The sequence below is a fragment of the Salvelinus alpinus genome, chromosome 3 (assembly GCF_045679555.1).
Source record: "Salvelinus alpinus chromosome 3, SLU_Salpinus.1, whole genome shotgun sequence".
NCBI lineage: Eukaryota > Metazoa > Chordata > Actinopteri > Salmoniformes > Salmonidae > Salvelinus > Salvelinus alpinus.
In genome coordinates, this window is record NC_092088.1 from 57280398 (window position 1) to 57298935 (window position 18538).

At 44.6% G+C, this 18538-nt stretch overlaps 1 protein-coding gene across 7 annotated transcripts in view; it reads left to right on the forward strand.

Annotated features, from left to right (window-relative positions):
- LOC139570992 (girdin-like) overlaps window positions 1-18538 on the forward strand; it is an 87024-nt gene that overhangs the window by 55952 nt on the left and 12534 nt on the right. For 5 of the 7 annotated variants that reach the window (XR_011674216.1, XM_071393414.1, XM_071393413.1 and 2 more), the window contains 19 exons: window positions 1736-1817; window positions 3228-3386; window positions 3565-3711; window positions 4282-4426; window positions 5169-5347; window positions 6465-6602; window positions 7171-7485; window positions 7677-8432; window positions 8935-9065; window positions 9248-9386; window positions 9730-9912; window positions 10107-10268; window positions 11131-11408; window positions 14101-14244; window positions 14526-14712; window positions 14938-15083; window positions 15220-15312; window positions 15837-16039; window positions 16615-16686. Coding sequence is in view for 6 of the 7 variants with exons in the window: in XM_071393414.1 (XP_071249515.1) it covers window positions 1736-1817; window positions 3228-3386; window positions 3565-3711; window positions 4282-4426; window positions 5169-5347; window positions 6465-6602; window positions 7171-7485; window positions 7677-8432; window positions 8935-9065; window positions 9248-9386; window positions 9730-9912; window positions 10107-10268; window positions 11131-11408; window positions 14101-14244; window positions 14526-14712; window positions 14938-15083; window positions 15220-15312; window positions 15837-16039; window positions 16615-16686 (3659 nt within the window). In the remaining variant the exon portion in view is untranslated. The remainder of the gene's footprint in view (window positions 1-1735; window positions 1818-3227; window positions 3387-3564; window positions 3712-4281; window positions 4427-5168; window positions 5348-6464; window positions 6603-7170; window positions 7486-7676; window positions 8433-8934; window positions 9066-9247; window positions 9387-9729; window positions 9913-10106; window positions 10269-11130; window positions 11409-14100; window positions 14245-14525; window positions 14713-14937; window positions 15084-15219; window positions 15313-15836; window positions 16040-16614; window positions 16687-18538) is intronic. The other 2 variants (XM_071393412.1, XM_071393416.1) reach the window with 1 other exon arrangement.

Consider the following 18538-nt stretch of genomic DNA (forward strand, 5'->3'; position numbering starts at 1 on the left):
CCTACTTTGTCATTCAGTATTGCTGTAACGTTACTGTAGACTACTACTGTACACCACCCACATCAGCCAGTACTTAGTGATATAATAGCTAGTTAGCTACAAAGAAACAATCAATGACATCGACAGATGTATAAAATAGAATACTGGATATGCAATATCTCGCCATCTCCCAACCCAGAAAACAAACGTGTTTTTTTTTGCGTATGTGCTAATATGCATCTACTGGTATAGTGTGGCCATCTTTGAATGCATCAACGTAATTTTCTCAAACACTTCAGGGACTATTGTGATGATTTCAAAGACCACATTTGGAGTGAATCTGACTTTTAGTCCATGAGCAGATTTTCTTCTTTATTTTCAGCATTAGCGTTATATATTCAAAAAAGTAAATTAAGTTTCCTTATTTTCTTTAAGATATCAATGCCAATCTTAACATGGTTCATCATGGTAATGTCTTTGACTCTAGAAGGTTTCAAGTTGATGGGCCATTGGGAAGTGGATTTACAAAGGATTTATATGGACATATAAAATCTGATATACTGATTTTTATCAATAACTCAGCCATCTCTTAACCAATCCCTTACATTTTTCTCAAACTAAGTCAAGAGATGTGGTTGCAAAGCTATCGGTAATTTACCACAGTTACCGGATTCTTCAGTAATTTTGAGATTTAACAATCTATCGTAACTTTGGTAATTTACACTTAAATAACTTAAAACATGTATTCATATATAGTATTAATTTGTGTCCAAATTTTCCATTCGTTTCTGGTAGATAGACCGTATGTTTCAAGAGAAAAATAATTCATGAAAAAAGCATCTAATCAATGATGGCATTATTTTCAATTAACTCTGCAACTTTTCCCGCTATTGACATTTTTCATAACTGCCACCAGTTTGACACCAAAACATTCACAACAAATACATATTAACAGAGTAAAATAAACAAGTTTGTAAAATAACAAACATTCACTAAGTTGGTTTATATTTAGAAGTGTTTTACACCTTTGACATTATTTATTTGAAAATCATTTTTAATTATTTCCATATTCTACATAAATAATGCCACACAGAGGGAATGACACCTGTAATAATCTGAAGTACCCAAAAGTGCCATTAAATGTCTTGTGATAGATCAAATCCTTGAAAGAGACCAAGATTCTGGTAGTTTACTGGTAAACATTAAACATTTCCAGTAATATACCCTCCGTTTGCAACCCTAACAGTTGGGTCATATACAGGACCTACCGCTGTTATAAGCAGTATCACTTAAACCCTCAAATCGCCATCTGTTTGACCTAGAGACTTGAAACTTGGTATGTAGGCGTATTTCATCATGCTGAACAAATCTGCCTCAAGGACCCATAAGGTCTGTCAGCATATATTTTCCTCCATTTTGGAAAATTGTTGAAAAACTTCTCATTAACCAAGTCCAAATAACAGCAAATTAGTCATGGTTAGGGTTGCAAACGGAGGGTATATTACTGGAAATATAGGCCAATCGGTGCCTTTCTTTTTGACCAAGTTACTCATGGCCTCTACTTTCTGTGCCAAATTAGAAAAATGTCAAGAAAAAAATATTATAAGAATAACAACTGTGGGACAGTTATGGTCTTGTTTGTGAGGAAGGATTATTATATATATATATTTTTTAAATGCATACATGTGTGATTGAAGATATTTCTCTTTCTCTTCCTTTCACTCTCTGCCTCTTTCGCTCGCTCTCTATCTTTCAGGGAGGAGAAGAGTGAGCAGCTGCTGGACTGTAGACAGGAGCTGGACAATATGGAGACTGAGAACAAGAGGATTCAGCAAGAGGTACTGGACAAAACAAACCTAGCTACTACAGCACGAAGAAATATAGAACAGATTTCCAACTCTGCATTAGAAAGATGAAACTAGCACAACATATAGCCCAACATAACACATTACCGTCCAACCCCAGAGCAGACTGAGACCTCACAGCTGAGTAATCACCGGGAGTCAATTACAGCTGATGTCAGAGATCCCAGTCCACGTCACATTACACAATTTAGCACCAGCATGACTCCACTTAATACACGAATACACACAGTCTGCCTTGGACCAAACATGTCTCTTCTGATCTCCAGCTACACACTTTCACACACAAACTACGCACCGACCATGCTGCTGAGCTATGCTAGGCATCAATCCAGATTTACAAGCCTGTCACACAGAGCTGGCCCGCCGACAACTGGACAAAAGCTCCACCTATAAGACATGTCACCTGTTGTGCCCTGACTGTTCTCAAGGTTATACAACACATCAAACCATCTCCACCGCCTCCTATTTGACATTCTTAATCATGAGGTTAATGCCCTTAACCAATTAGTGGCTGAGCTATCTATACATTTACATTTAAGTAGGCAAAGATGTTCTTTTATTTATAGTCTTTGCTGTAAACATGATTCGCAGCGCTAGAAAGTAGGGACAACAGCATGGCAGAGGTGCTTGTGTGTGTGTGGGGTCATTTCAAATCCCCTTTCCAGAGAAGATTACTGGCTAATGACCCTATTGACTAAGAGGAGCTTTAGTCTGTCCCTGTGTGTGTGTGCGTGCGCATCTACCTACTCAATCTATGGTGTGTTTGTTTACCAATATGAATTATGCATGTGCGCAATGCATGTACATTGAGTGTATAAAACATTAGGAACACCTGCTTTTTCCATGACATAGCTTTCACCTGGTCAGTCTATGATCCCTTATTGATGTCACTTGTTAAATCCACTTCAATCAGTGTAGATGAAGGGGAGACAGGTTGCTTAAAGGATTTTTAAGCCTTGAGACATGGATTGTATGTGTGCCTTTCAGAGGGTGAATGGGCAAGACAAAAGATTCAAGTGCCTTTGGAAGGGGTATGGTAGTAGGTGCCAGGCGCATCGGTCTGCGTCAAGAACTGCAACGCTGCTGGGTTTTTCACGCTCAAAAGTTTCCCGTGTGTATCAAGAATGGTTCACCACCCAAAGGATCTCCCAACCGTGGGAAGCATTGGAGTCAACATGGCCCAGCATCCCTGTGGAACGCTTTCAACACCTTGTAGAGTCTATTCCCCGGCGAATCGAGGCTGTTCTGAGGTCAAAGGGGGTGCAACTCAATGTTAGGAAGGTGTTCTTAATGTTTATTACACTCAGGGGAAATAAGTCTGTGAAAACAGATATCTTGAATGTGTGTGACACTGACATTAAGTGTTTTGTTTGTACCCTCCAGAGCCTGCAGTTGTTGTCAGATGCACGTTCTGCCAGGGCCTATCGTGACGAGCTGGACGTTCTGAGAGAGAAGGCCATCAGAGTGGACAAGCTGGAAAGTGAAGTGGGACGCTACAAGGAGAGGCTCCATGACATTGAGTTCTACAAAGCTAGAGTGGAGGTATACCCAAACAAATAAATAGCAGTTCAGCACCCAACAAGCTTGACGTGTCAATGAAGCATCCATTGGGTGTAACAGAAATGTATTGACTTGTTTCCACAATGTTTGTTGAATGTTGTGAGCCCCGTGTATTAGACGTGATAGGGCTGATGATGTTGCTCTCTGCTGGGCCCTACAGGAGCTGAAGGAGGACAACCAGGTTCTGCTGGAGACCAAGGCCATGCTTGAGGACCAGCTAGAAGGAACCAGGGCTCGCTCTGACAAACTCCACGAACTGGAGAAAGAGAGCCTGCAGCTCAAATCCAAGATCCACGACATGGAAATGGTGAGGGAAAGATTGAGAATGAAAGTCTGTGTTTTGTGTGGGATTAAAGTTAACAGACATGCTGGTATGTTTGTATATTTTCACTTTATGGAACCATTTTGTAGGTTCTCTTTGAATAAAATCCCATATGCTGTACTGAATAGGTTCTCACTGTAAAAGCCAATTTATGCTTGATCCTGAAATGTGATCCAGAGGCTCTATACGGAGGGTGTGATGCAATTGCGGAGGCTTGCGGAGGCCAAATCAAGCTACGTACCCGCGTTGTCGTGCACCTTCCAAATTTTGTAACAAACCGGAGGGCTCCGTATAGCTCTGCGTTGACATGATTGGTTGATGATAGGTGGGGGCGGTAGGTCCTGTATAAACGCAAACTCACTTCCTTGACAACTTCCTTTACAACTGCTCTGCAAAGCACAAGAAGTATGAATGCCCTGACTTCTACAGAGGCTGCATCGCAGTAAATGCTGTATTGTCAATGCAAACGCTGGAATTACCTTAAATCGGCTTTAAGGTTTAGTAAATTGTATAGCCATCCTGACAGTACGTTGTGTGTTTGTCTATGTGCATCAGGAGCGGGACATGGACAGGAAGCGTATTGAGGAGCTGCTAGAGGAGAACCTGGTGCTAGAAATGGCCCAGAAACAGAGTATGGACGAGTCTCTCCACCTGGGCTGGGAGCTGGAGCAGCTCTCCAAGACCCCTGATCTGACAGAGGGTGAGCAGCAGTAGGCTCTGGCTTCAACCCCAGCCCTGGCCCACCATACACACACACACACAACAGATTGGACAGGGTTTATTTACACATGATTAGCTCCTGTAATTAATATTTAATGAATCCGAGACCCAGATTAGCAACGGCCTGGATTTGGAATACTGTTTAACTGGTCTTGGATCAGGATAAACACTGTGTGTTTCCTCAGTAACTACAGTACTGATATAGATCTACATTTAGGGATGTCCCATACTTCCTCTTCCCATTAGGAAGTTCCCCAACACTAGAACAGTACCTTTTAGCATATCAAATCAAATTTTATTGGTCACATACACGTGTTTAGCAGATGTTATTGCGGGTGCAGCGAAATGCTTGTGCTTCTAGTTCCAACAGTGCAGCAATATCTAACAAGTAATATCTAACAATTTCACAACATATACCCAGTACACACAAATCAAAAATCTAAGTAAAGAAATTAAGAATGTATAAATATATGGATGAGCAATGTCATAGCGGCATAGACTATGATACAGTAGAATAGTATAGAATACAGTATATACATATGAGATCAGTAATGCAAGAAATGTGAACATTATTAAAGTGACTAGTGTCCCATTTATTAAAGTGGCCAATGATTTCAAGTCTGTGTATATAGGCAGCAGCCTCTCTGTGCTAGTGATGGCTGTTTTCAGTCTCTCGGTGCAGTATGTTGTGTGTTTAACATAGAGTTGGTTTCATTGTGCAGTGCCTCAGAAGTCACTGGGCCACGAGGTGAATGAGCTGACGTCCAGCCGCCTGCTGAAGCTGGAGAAGGAGAACCAGGCCCTGCTGAAAACCGTAGAGGAGCTGAGGGGCTCTGCCAGCGAGGACGCCCCTGCACACCGCCTCAAGGCCGACAAGGAGAACCAGAGGCTCACCCAGAGGGTCAGAGCAGCTTTTACAATTGTTCCATACGTCTTCACACTTGCTGCCTAAACATGGGCCCTCATCTGCCCATCAATCATCTGCCCACTCCACATTGGCTCCTTATTGCATCAACAACATAACAATGCCTGCCTGCTCTGTAACCCTACAGTACACTAGCATCTTTCTCCAGCCCCCTATATTTCACCCCAGGACTTGGCTTTCAGGACTCATAGATCCATGACAACAGAGGGAGTTGAAAGAACTGAGTAAATCCTGAAGTCCATTTCTTATTATTTCTCAGACTTGACACTTGAAGGTTTCTCCAAGCTAACTCTCTCGGCTATTTTCAGACACTTAAGCCTTCTCTGTGCACTCCACATAAAATGCATGAAATGTGCATTTCTCAGGCGAAACAGAGTTAGGCAACACCACTCTGTCTGTAAAAGAGCTCTTTTAAAAGTGAATCCAAGCAGGAGCAATAAGAAGGCAATTTTGAGTTAAGCTGCTTTGACGTAATGAAGTGCTTGTGAGTATATATCTATGATATGATTAGTAATAGTCCGCCTGCTTTTTGAAGAATGGTGTGTGTATGTGTATACAGTGCGCTTGTAGTTGCTGTTGGTGCCACAGTGTTTGTGCGTCATGCGGTGAGCAGAAATGGGAAAGAGGGAGAGAACAGACTGAGGATGAAGCGGCTCGAGTGAAAAGCTTTTATTTGTAGATAATTCAGCCCTTCCCTTTGTAGAGGGTGTGAGTGACATGAGTGGTAATTACCTTGTGCAGTCTGACAGAGCATCCTCCGGAGGGGAGATGAGACAACAGAGATTGGAGCCGGTGTTCATGGGAAGGGCGATATGGAGTCGCTTACGCCTCTCTTTAATATAGGACATGCATCACAACACGGAGCCACTGTAATTAGAGAAATATAAATGTCTGTATCATAGTCAATTCAGTTTTATTTTGGCAAATCAGGAAATTAAATTGAGAACAGTGGGTTCTTCAATTTCATTGACCGGATTACAATGTAATTGAGTCCAATTTGATGTGTAATGATGTGGTACTGCATAGTGTCATTGTCTGTGATCTAAGTGACTGGGTGCCATGGTAACAGTGCGTCCTCTGTGTGTGCCTGCAGCTGGTGCAGCTGGAGAGTGAGCTGAACACAGGCAGGGAGAGTCTGTGCAGTACAGAGAGCCTCAGCACCGACCTGATGAAGGAGAAGGCTCTGTTGGAGAAAACCCTGGAGACACTGAGAGAGAATGCAGATAGACAGGTACACACACACACACACACACACACACACACACACACACACACACACACACACACACACGCATGCATGTCCATGCTCAAGACACAAACAGCCTTTCATTTTAGGCGGGTCAAAGTACTGATTTGACCTTGTTCTGGTCTTGTTCCAAGAAACTCAAAACGACATTGCTACTTAATCATTATGGATTTGGATTGAGTTTTCTTAGGAGAGCGTAGTCTTTGTGCTTGCATTCTCCCAGTGAGTTTGAAGAGCTCTGTGTGGCTTGGGGGGTAATGAAAGCCGACAGAATCTAATGAGGCCCCAGACACAGGGAGTTTAGATTGATGAGGTTTACAGTAGAAGAACAGATCTCTGGTGAACCTACACTACAGGGTTCAGAGCTAGGGCCAGGAACTTTTCATGACTACTCGACCTGATTAGAACAAATTCAGGACCCTAGGGTATTATAAGAGCAGAGTTTTTCATGGTCAGATAATCTCTGGGGCTCTGTTCATATTAACACCATACTGAAGCATGACTCGAGTTGAAGCTGTCCCATAGCGCCACTCAGACATCCTCTATGTTCCAGGTGAAAGGCTTGGAGCAGGAAAACGAGCATTTGACCCAGACCGTCTCATCGCTGAGGCAGCGCTCCCAGGTGGGCGCTGAGGCGCGGGTCAAAGACGTGGAGAAGGAGAACCGCGTGCTGCACGAGTCCATCCGGGAGACCAGCTCCAAGCTCAACAAGCTGGAGTTTGAGCGCAAACAGCTGCGTAAGGACCTGGAGATGTACAAGGATAAGGGCGAAAGGGCCGAGGAGCTGGAGGTGGAGGCGCAGCGGCTGGAGAGGGAGAACGAGGCCCTGCAGAAACGAGTAGCCAGTCTGGGCATCACCTGTGACAAGGTCGGCCCCTGCGTGCATTGGTGGCTGTAAACTTCACTTATAGTTGTCAGTATACCTGGTGTCTATTGTGTGCCAAATGAGTCACTTATTTCTTTGTTGTGCAGCTCCTATTGTATAAAGTAGATGGGAGTTTGAATGAGGAAAAGTGCTTTGTTGATAAATGTTATATCCATATTCTCCTAAATCCTCAGGTGGTGTCTCTGGAGAAGGAGAACTCCGAGCTGGAGGCAGAGGGCCGTCGTTTAAAGAAGGTGGTGGACGGCCTGCGGAGCACATCCTTCCAGCTGGAGGCCCTGGAGAAGGAGAACTCCCAGTTGGACGAGGAGAACCTGGAGCTTCGCAGGACTGCTGAGGTGCTCCGCTCGGCTGGGAACAAGGCGGCTCAGCTGGAGCTGGAGAACCTTGAGCTGGAGAGTGAGAGGAGCCAGCTGAAAAGGAGCCTGGAGCTGCTCAAGGCCTCCTCCAAGAAAACTGAGAGGCTCGAGGTAAGCAACCAGGGCCTGGATACGGAAAACCAGCGGCTGCAGAAGGCCCTGGACAACAGCAGCCGCAAGATGCAGCAGCTGGAGGGGGAGCTGCAGGACATAGAGCAGGAGAACCAGAGCCTGCAGAGGAGCCTGGAGGAACTGAAGATCTCCAGCAAACGTCTGGAGCAGCTGGAGCAGGAGAATAAGACTCTGGAGCAAGAGAGCTCTCAGCTGGAGAAGGACAAGAAGCACCTGGAGAAGGACAACAAAAGGCTGAGACAGCAGGCGGAGATCAGGGACTCCAAGATGGACGAGGACAACCTGAGGATCAGCCACCTGGAGAAGGACAACCGCTTGCTGGGCAAGGAGATGACCTCCTTCAAGGACTCCTGCAACCGCCTCAAAGATCTGGAGAAGGAGAACAAGGAGCTGGTCAAACAGGCCACCATCGATAAGAAGACCCTGGTCACTCTGCGAGAGGTAATGATGTAGCGACTACCTTAGAGATGCATGTTGTAATGTTAGTATATATATTGTAATGGTAATGCATGGGGTGAATGCCCACAAGTCTTCAAATGTACATTTTAGAATATTGATTTAAAGGAAAACTCTTTTGGTATTTGTTTGTTTCATTAGTCCATTGTTGATATAGTCCCAAAATGTTTTGCATGTCAGCAATCAAGTTTTCAAGATATATGCAAAATGCATCATACTGGCTGTATTTCTGTGTTTTGAAAGTAAAATATTTAGAAAACTTCATTCCTGACATTTTGGGACTAACCTTTAAGTTCAGCTATAATCATTGCACCTGCATTATGCAAGAAGTAATAAAACCAGAGCACTATGCCAACACTTTTTCTTAAACATGGAACTCAACTATGTTCCATTTAAGTACATTAAGATTGGATTATTCATTAATAAAGGATTAAATTCTAGGGATTATGAATGTAGAGTGACTCTGGATTGGCGTTTGATGTTTCAGGAACTGGTGAGTGAGAAACTGCGGACTCAGCAGATGAACAATGACCTGGAGAAACTGACCCAGGAGCTGGAGAAGATAGGCCTCAACAAGGAGAGGCTGCTGCAGGACGAGCAGAGCTCTGACCACGACAGGTAATATACACACAAACCATTATGCTGCTGCTCAAAGGTGCCCATCCCCCCATAAATAATTGTGACCACATCAATTGAGGTTCATGGTAGACACTCTGCCAACAATACAGTGTCAAGACATTGAATTCTATCCAGGAAAGATCCTTGGTCTTTTAATGATTGTGAATGTCTATTATGTGCAGGTACAAGCTGCTGGAGTTCAAGCTAGAGTCCACTCTCAAATCTACTCTGGAGATCAAGGAGGAGAAGATAGCAGCCTTGGAGGCCAGACTGCAGGAGTCCTCCAACCTCAACCAACAACTGCGCCAGGAGCTCAAAACTGTGAGTCCTAAACAATATAGAACAGCAGCCCAATGAACATCTGTACAAAAAAACATTATCCCAGAGAGGTCCTGTGTTATGCTTCTTTAACGCGTGACTCAGAGAAACACTCAAATGCTTCTGAGGCAATTCATTATTTATTAATTCCTTTTCCATTGTGTTATCTATTCATGAGGCACCAGGAGCCTAGAAAACCCAGAGAATAGTTTCCGCAGCACATGTTTAACTTTGTGACAAAAACTAGAACCCTTGCCGCTGAGGTGCCAGAACAGAGTTGGAACTCATTAGCATGGGCATATTTTGGGGGATGGAGGTTTAACCCATTCACCTTTGACCTCTCCAGGTGAAGAAGAACTACGAGGCCCTGCGACAGAGGGAGGAGGAGGAGAGAATGGTGCAGAGCTCGCCCCCCAGGAGAGGGGACAGGGAGGACTCTCAGGCGGTCAACAAGTGGGAGAAGGAGAGCCACGAGACCACCCGGGAACTGCTCAAGGTCAAAGACCGCCTCATCGAGGTGGAGAGAAACGTAAGTAAACTCAATCTAATCAACAAGTCAAAATAGTCATCTTTGATACAGTATGTGAAGGGCCTCTGTATGAAGTGTGAAGGGCCTCTGTATATAATTAATGCATGCGTTAATCTCGTGTGTGTGTGTGTCTGTGTCTGTGTGTGTGTGTGTGTGTGTGTGTCTGTGTCTGTGTCTGTGTCTGTCATTTTCAGAATGCCACCCTACAGGCAGAGAAGCAGGCCCTGCATACCAACCTGAAGCAGCTGGAGACCCAGAGCAGTAACCTGCAGGCTCAGATTCTGGCTCTACAGAGACAGACTGCATCTCTACAGGAGAACAACACCACCCTACAGACCCAGAATGCCAAACTACAAGTACGGGAAAGGGGGATACCTAGTCAACTGAATGCATTCAACTGAAATGTGTCTTCTGCATTTAACCCAACCCCTCTGAATCAGAGAGGTGCGGGGGGCTGCCATAATCGACATCCACGTCTTCGGCGCCCGGGGAACAGTGGGTTAACTGCCTTCTCGGGCAAAACGACAGATTTTTACCTTGTCAGCTTGGGGCTTAGATCCAGCAACCTTTCGGTTACTGTCCCAACGCTTTAACCACTAAGCCCTGGTTCCCTCTGTTGCTCCTTCACTGCTGTGCTCTGCACCCTATACGCTGGCCTTGTCTACACTACATTGTTAGCCTATATTGTAGTTTAAACCCTCCCCAAGCTCTGTCTCTCCACTGCCACGTGGCTAGAGAGAATTGCCCTCTCATAAGCCACATCTATTTTGATGTATTTTATGGCAGCGGTTCAACAAAATCTTGGGTCGTAAAATCTACATCTGAACAGGATTCGGCTGCATTCTGCTGCATGTCAAATCTAACTTTAAACGTGTCTGTGCTTGGGAATTTGTACTTTCAAAAAACATTTGACCACTGATGTATATCCAAATCGAACAAGAACATGCGATGTCTCAACCGTCAGTGTTTACTGGATGGACAGGCTGTCTGGGTACACAGTGCCCCCTATTGCTCAGAACCGACACCTACACATATTCAAATTGTTTTGTGAGGTTATCGGCCTGTTTTTTCCCCCACATAACTGGATAATCTAATCCAATGCAATGCCTAGAAGGACATGACACAAGCCTTGAAAAAACAGACGTAGTTAAGGGCATTTCTGAGTAACTGAGTTCAGACGGCACAGATGTCCAATCAGATGTCTTGTTTCCCCTTTAGGTGGAGAACTCCACCCTGAACTCCCAGAGCGGCACTCTCATGGCCCAGAATGCCCAGCTTGCGACACAGCAGTCCAGCACGGAGAACGAGAAGGAGGGGGTGGTGAGGGAGAGGGAGGACCTGAGGTCCACCTATGAGATGCTACTGAGGGACCATGAGAAGTTGGCTGCCCTGCATGAGAGGCAGGCCTCGGAGTATGAGGGCCTCATTGGCAAACACGGAGGCCTGAAAAGTGCCCACAAGAGCCTGGAATCACAGCACAGAGACCTGGAGGACAGGTGGGATTTCAACTGGTGCTGTTATGTGCCTACAGCATACTCCAGCACAGCTGGCATCGATCACACACTTAAAACCTCTCTAGGGTACGTGGGACGGTAGCGTCCCACCTCTTCAACAGCCAGTGAAGCTGCAGGGCGCCAAATTCAAAACAACAGAAATCCCATAATTCAAATTCCTCAAACATACATGTATTTTACACCATTTTAAAGATACACTTGTTGTCCGATTTCAAAAAGGCTTTACGACGAAAGCAAACCAAACGATTATGTTCGGTGAGGGCCTATTCACAGAATAACACAGCCATTTTTCCAGCCAAAGAGAGGATTCACAAATCTGAGTGTACATTGGCGCATTACGTTCAGTAGTTCCAAAACATTCGGTGATTTTGCAGAGAGCCACATCAATTTACAGAAATACTCAATATAAATGTTTATAAAAATACAAGTGTTATGCATGGAATTTTAGATGCACTTCTCCTTAATGCAACCGCGCTCGCTCTCACATGAACGCGCATGGTCAGCGCATGTTCAGCTCATGGCAGACCTTACTCAATCCCCTCTCATTCGGCCCCACTTCACAGTAGAAGCATCAGACAAGGTTCTAAAGACTGTTGACATCTAGTGGAAGCCTTAGGAAGTGCAACATTACCAATATCCCACTATCTTCAATAGGAGCTGAGTTGAAAATCGACCAACCTCAGATTTCCCACTTCCTGGTTGGATTTATTCTCAGGTTTTTACCTGCCATATGAGTTCTGTTATACTCACAGACATCATTCAAACGGTTTTAGAAACTTCAGTGTTTTCTATCCAAATCTACCAATAATATGCATATTTTAGCTTTTATCGCTGAGTAGCAGGCCGTTTACTCTGGGCACGCTTTTCATCCGGACGTGAAAATACTGCCCCCTACCCCAAAGAAGTTAACCACACATGGCCAAATACATATGCATGACAGTCTTAGTATGCACTCAGTTCCACACTACCATTACACAGTGCTCAAGTCAGAGACACATACATTTGAAGTCGGAAGTTTACATATACCTTAGCCAAATACATTTAAACTCAGTTTTTCACAATTCTTGACATTTGATCCTAATAAAAAATTCCCGGTCTTAGGTCAGTTAAGATCACTGCTTTATTTTAAGAATGTGAAATGTCAGAATAATAGTAGAGAGAATGATTTATTTCAGCTTTTATTTCTACATTCCCAGTGGGTCAGAAGTTTACATACACTCAATTAGTATTTGGTAGCATTGCCTTTAAATTGTTTAACTTGGGTCAAACATTTTGGGTAGCCTTCCACAAGCTTCCCACAATAAGTTGGGTGAATTTTGGCCCATTCCTCCTGACAGAGCTGGTGTAACAGAGTCAGGTTTGTAGGATCCTTGCTCGCACGCGCTTTTTCAGTTCTGCCCACAAATTTTCTATAGGATTGAGGTCAGGGATTTGTGATGGCCACTCCAATACCTTGACTTTGTTGTTCTTAAGCCATCTTGCCACAACTTTGGAAGTATGCTTGGGGTCATTGTCCATTTGGAAGACCATTTTTGACCAAGCTTTAACTTCCTCAAGACATCTCAAGACTGATGTCTTGAGATGTTGCTTCAATATATCCATATAATTTTCCTCCCTCATGATGCCATCTATTTTGTGAAGTGCACCAGTCCCTCCTGCTGCAAAGCACCCCCACAACATGATGCTGCCACCCCCGTGCTTCACGGTTGGGATGGTATTCTTTGGCTTGCAAGCACTTTCTCCTCCAAACATAACAATGGTCATTATGGCCAAACAGTTCTATTTTTGTTTCATCAGACCAGAGGACATTCTCCAAAAAGTACGATCTTTGTCCCCATGTGCAGTTGCAAACCGTATTCTGGCTTTTTTATGGCGGTTTTGGAGCAGTGGCTTCTTCCTTGCTGAGCGGCCTTTCAGGTTATGTCGATATAGGACTCGTTTTACTGTGGATATAGATCATTTTGTATTGTTTCCTCCAGCATCTTCACAAGGTCCTTTGCTGTTGTTCTGGGATTGATTTGCACTTTTCGCACCAAAGTTCGTTTATCTCTAGTAGACAAAACGCGTCTCCTTCCTGAGCGGTATGACGGCTGAGTGGTCCCATGGTGTTTATACTTGCGTACTATTGTTTGTACAGATGAATGTGGTACCTTCAGGCGTTTGGAAATTGCTCCCAAGGATGAACCAGACTTGTGGAGGTCTACAATTATTTTTCTGAGGTCTTGGCTGATTTCTTTTGATTTTCCCATCATGTCAAGCAAAGAGGCACCGAGTTTGAAGGTAGGCCTTGAAATACATCTACAGGTACACCTCCAATTGACTGAAATGATGCCAATTAGCCTATCAGAAGCTTCTAAAGCCATGACATAATTTTCTGGAATTTTCCAAGCTGTTTAAAGGCACAGTCAACTTAGTGTATGTAATTTTCTGACCCACTGGAATTGTCATACAGTGAATTATAAGTGAAATAATCTGTCTGTAAACAATTGCTTGAAAAATTACTTGTCGTGCACAAAGTAGATGTCCTAACCGACTTGCCAAAACTATAGTTTGTTAACAAGGAATTTGTGGAGTGGTTGAAAAACGAGTTACAATGACTCCAACCAAAGTGTATATACACAACTGTATATACACACACAGCTGCCATCCACTAACCGGTGGTAATGTGTTGCAGGTATAATCAGTTGCTGAGGCAGAAGGATCAGCTGGAGGAGCTGGAGAAACAGCTGAAGGCAGAGCAGGAGAAGATGCTGTCTGAGAACAAGAGCCACAAGGCCACGGCTATAGACTACTACAAACTGAAGGAGGCGAATGAAAAGTGAGTGTTTCAGGGATAAGCTGAGGTCTGTGTGTGTTTGTATGCGAGAGGGGGGGATTTGCCCTGAGGGTTACTTTGAGGTGCAAGGGAACATCCTTCAGCTGTCAATCCAGGTACAGAGAAATCTGTTCATCAAGGTTTTTAGAGAGAGAGGGGGAAATAAAGTTAGCATGTTTTGAGTGGCAATATGCAGACATTTCAAGTGGTTGCAATTAGAGAACTAACCAGGGGGCTATGAGTAAAGAAGCTGCTGTTTAAAACACATGACGTCTGTGTGTAAGGCTGAACATGGCACACCGCCAGCTGGTGAAGGATAATGAGGGCTTGCAGGTTGACCATAAGAACCTGAAGAGCCAGATGAACGGTGCCAAGCTGGAACAGACCCGCCTGGAGGCAGAGTTCTCCAAACTCAAAGAGCAGTACCAGCAGCTGGACATCACCTCTACCAAGCTCACCAACCAGTGTGAGGTACAGTTACACACCCCTCAGTCCCCCTTCACCCCCTCCCACTCACTAACCAGTGTGAGGTACTACAATATCTGTACCCCCTACCCATACACCAACCACTAGATTATAATTATTATGTTCCGCATATTTCCAAAAAGGCACAGCCCACGTGTAATATATACAACAATGTGAAAGCAACTTGGATACCAACCACTATGCTCAAATAGTCTATTTCTCTCTCCCTAGTTGCTGAGTCAGTTGAAGGGGAACCTGGAGGAGGAGAACCGTCACCTGCTGGACCAGATCCAGACCCTGATGCTGCAGAACCGCACCCTGCTAGAACAGACCATGGAGAGCAAGGACCTGTTCCACGTAGAACAGAGACAGTACATGTGAGAGATGACCCCACTATTACATTTTGTAACCAGTGTTCAAGTTAACATTTCAATAAGAGAGAGATGTCTGTTTCTTGGCTATGTAGCTAGATGTCATTTGTTCCTGTGCCTAACTTGTCTTTCCCTCCTTCAGTGACAAGCTGAACGAGTTGAGGAGACAGAAGGAGAAGCTGGAAGAGAAGATCATGGACCAGTACAAGTTTTATGACCCCTCACCTCCACGGAGGTAAGTAGCTAGGAGTCCACTGCTATCGTTGTGGTTGGTGCTTTGACCATGTCAGCCTCTGTCGTAGTAAACAGCTGACTGAGACAATGCTGACATCCCTCACATGAAAATGTAATATATAACTGCAGTAGATTGCTGCAGTTGTCTGGTTATGGTTAATTCCATTGCATATCCAACTGCTCTGGATCTTATGTGCCTAAGCATTCAGTTCTGATTCATTTCCATGCCTGACTAAATGCATATGGTTTACGTCTGAACCTAACCAACTCCTGCATATGGTTCAAATTAACCAAGATGCTCTGGTTCATCTTTATGCCTAACTAACATCATCATAGCTGTCTCTGGGGAATTGGGAGGCTGTACAAGAACACCCCGGATGCTGGAAAACCACTGGTTCAATAAGCCACAAAATGGGAATACATCCCTTAATTTCAGAAGTTTTCTGCTCTTTTTGTGCCTACTGAACACTACCCAGAGTCAAATAATTTACCCTAAATTACAAAACCCCCTCGCTCTCATCTTAGACGAGGGAATTGGATCACCCTGAAGATGAAGAAGCTGATCAAGCCGAAGAGTCTGGAGCGGATGCGTTCCCTGACACTGACGCCCACGTGCTCTGAGTCCAGCGAGGGCTTCCTGGGGCTTCCTCTGGACAGCCAGGACTCCTCCTCCATAGGCTCTGGCTCCAACTCCCTGGACGACACGCTGACACAAAAGAGGAACAGCAGTGAGTAGACACTCTGACCTGCATGGAAAACACCCTACTGATCAGATCAATTCGAGCCTTATTTGAAGTGCATTAAAACACATCAATATACTTTACGGTAAAATAGACACAATAGAAGGAAGTAATAGACCTATATTTTGAAAGAGAGTCCACTCCAGACCAGAACATAGTCTAGGACTAGGTCTTCCTCTCACTCAATATGACCCTTCCTCTGATCAGAAGGACTAACAGACAGGAAGAAGGACTAGATCACATATTAGTTAAATAAGACACTGGGAGCAGAGCGTATGTTAATAAATATATGCGGTTTAAACACAGGAAATGCATGGTCAGACAGAGGCAGATACATGCAGACACTGGTAATATGATGCACGTAGACAGAGAAACCGAAGTACACTGGGTCAGACGGAAAAGTACATGCTGGCACAGACACTAGAACATGAGCAGCGGTCAGTTGTAGACAGTGAGGTATGCAGGGCAGGAGACACCAGGACAGTAGCCCCTTGTTGCTGTGTGGTGGCTGGTTGTGTGGACCTAATGCTTCCTGTGCTTGTTTTTCCCTCTCTGTGCGATAGGGAAGAAAGACTCTCAGAGAGTGCAGCACTCCCATGTGCAGAGTAACCAGGGTAACCAAGGTTCCTCTAATGGTATGCTGAGAGGGAAGGGCTGGGCGGGGCTTGTAGTTGAGCTGTCGTGTCACTCAAGGCACGTCAGCATGTTGTGTCTCATCCTTCAGTCAATGGTCGCGTTCCCCTACTCAGATGTTGCATGCATCAACCAATGTTTGCGTGCCACGTCATCGGCTGTGTCATCGACTGATAGATTGCTATAACATATGTGATTAGCTGATACATAAAATACCTATCCAGGTGTTGTAAGATCTGGCAGGCGTCAGCAACGCCTGGGCAGAGGAACGCACCCACATTCCATACCTATTAAATGGTGTAGTGCATTATATGTAACCTGTGTTCAATGCACCAGGTATGTATGTATGTATGTATGTATGTATGTATGTATGTACAGTGGGGAGAACAAGTATTTGATACACTGCCGATTTTGCAGGTTTTCCTACTTACAAAGCATGTAGAGGTCTGTAATTTTTATCATAGGTACACGTCAACTGTGAGAGACAGAATCCAAAACAAAAATCCAGAGAATCACATTGTATGATTTTTAAGTAATTAATTTGTATTTTATTGCATGACATAAGTATTTGATCACCTACCAACCAGTAAGAATTCCGGCTCTCACAGTTTTTCTTTAAGAATCCCTCCTGTTCTCCACTCATTACCTGTATTAACTGCACCTGTTTGAACTCGTTACCTGTATAAAAGACACCTGTCCACACACTCAATCAAACTGACTCCAACCTCTCCACAATGGCCAAGACCAGAGAGCTGTGTAAGGACATCAGGGATGAAATTGTAGACCTGCACAAGGCTGGGATGGGCTACAGGACAATAGGCAAGCAGCTTGGTGAGAAGGCAACAACTGTTGGCGCAATTATTAGAAAATGGAAGAAGTTCAAGATGACGGTCAATCACCCTCGGTCTGGGGCTCCATGCAAGATCTCACCTCGTGGGGCATCAATGATCATGAGGAAGGTGAGGGATCAGCCCAGAACTACACGGCAGGACCTGGTCAATGACCTGAAGAGAGCTGGGACCACAGTCTCAAAGAAAACCATTAGTAACACACTACGCCGTCATGGATTAAAATCCTGCAGCGCACGCAAGGTCCCCCTGCCCAAGCCAGCTCATGTCCAGGCCCGTCTGAAGTTTGCCAATGACCATCTGGATGATCCAGAGGAGGAATGGGAGAAGGTCATGTGGTCTGATGAGACAAAAATAGAGCTTTTTGGTCTAAACTCTACTCGCCGTGTTTGGAGGAAGAAGAAGGATGAGTACAACCCCAAGAACACCATCCCAACCGTGAAGCATGGAGGTGGAAACATCATTCTTTGGGAATGCTTTTCTGCAAAGGGGACAGGACGACTGCACCGTATTGAGGGGAGGATGGATGGGGCCATGTATCGCGAGATCTTGGCCAACAACCTCCTTCCCTCAGTAAGAGCATTGAAGATGGGTCGTGGCTGGGTCTTCCAGCATGACAACGACCCGAAACACACAGCCAGGGCAACTAAGGAGTGGCTCCGGAAGAAGCATCTCAAGGTCCTGGAGTGGCCTAGCCAGTCTCCAGACCTGAACCCAATAGAAAATCTTTGGAGGGAGCTGAAAGTCCGTATTGCCCAGCGACAGCCCCGAAACCTTAAGGATCTGGAGACGGTCTGTATGGAGGAGTGGGCCAAAATCCCTGCTGCAGTGTGTGCAAACCTGGTCAAGAACTACAAACAAAGGTTTCTGTACCAAATATTAAGTTCTGCTTTTCTGATGTATCAAATACTTATGTCATGCAATAAAATGCAAATTAATTACTTAAAAATCATACAATGTGATTTTCTGGATTTTTGTTTTAGATTCCGTCTCTCACAGTTGAAGT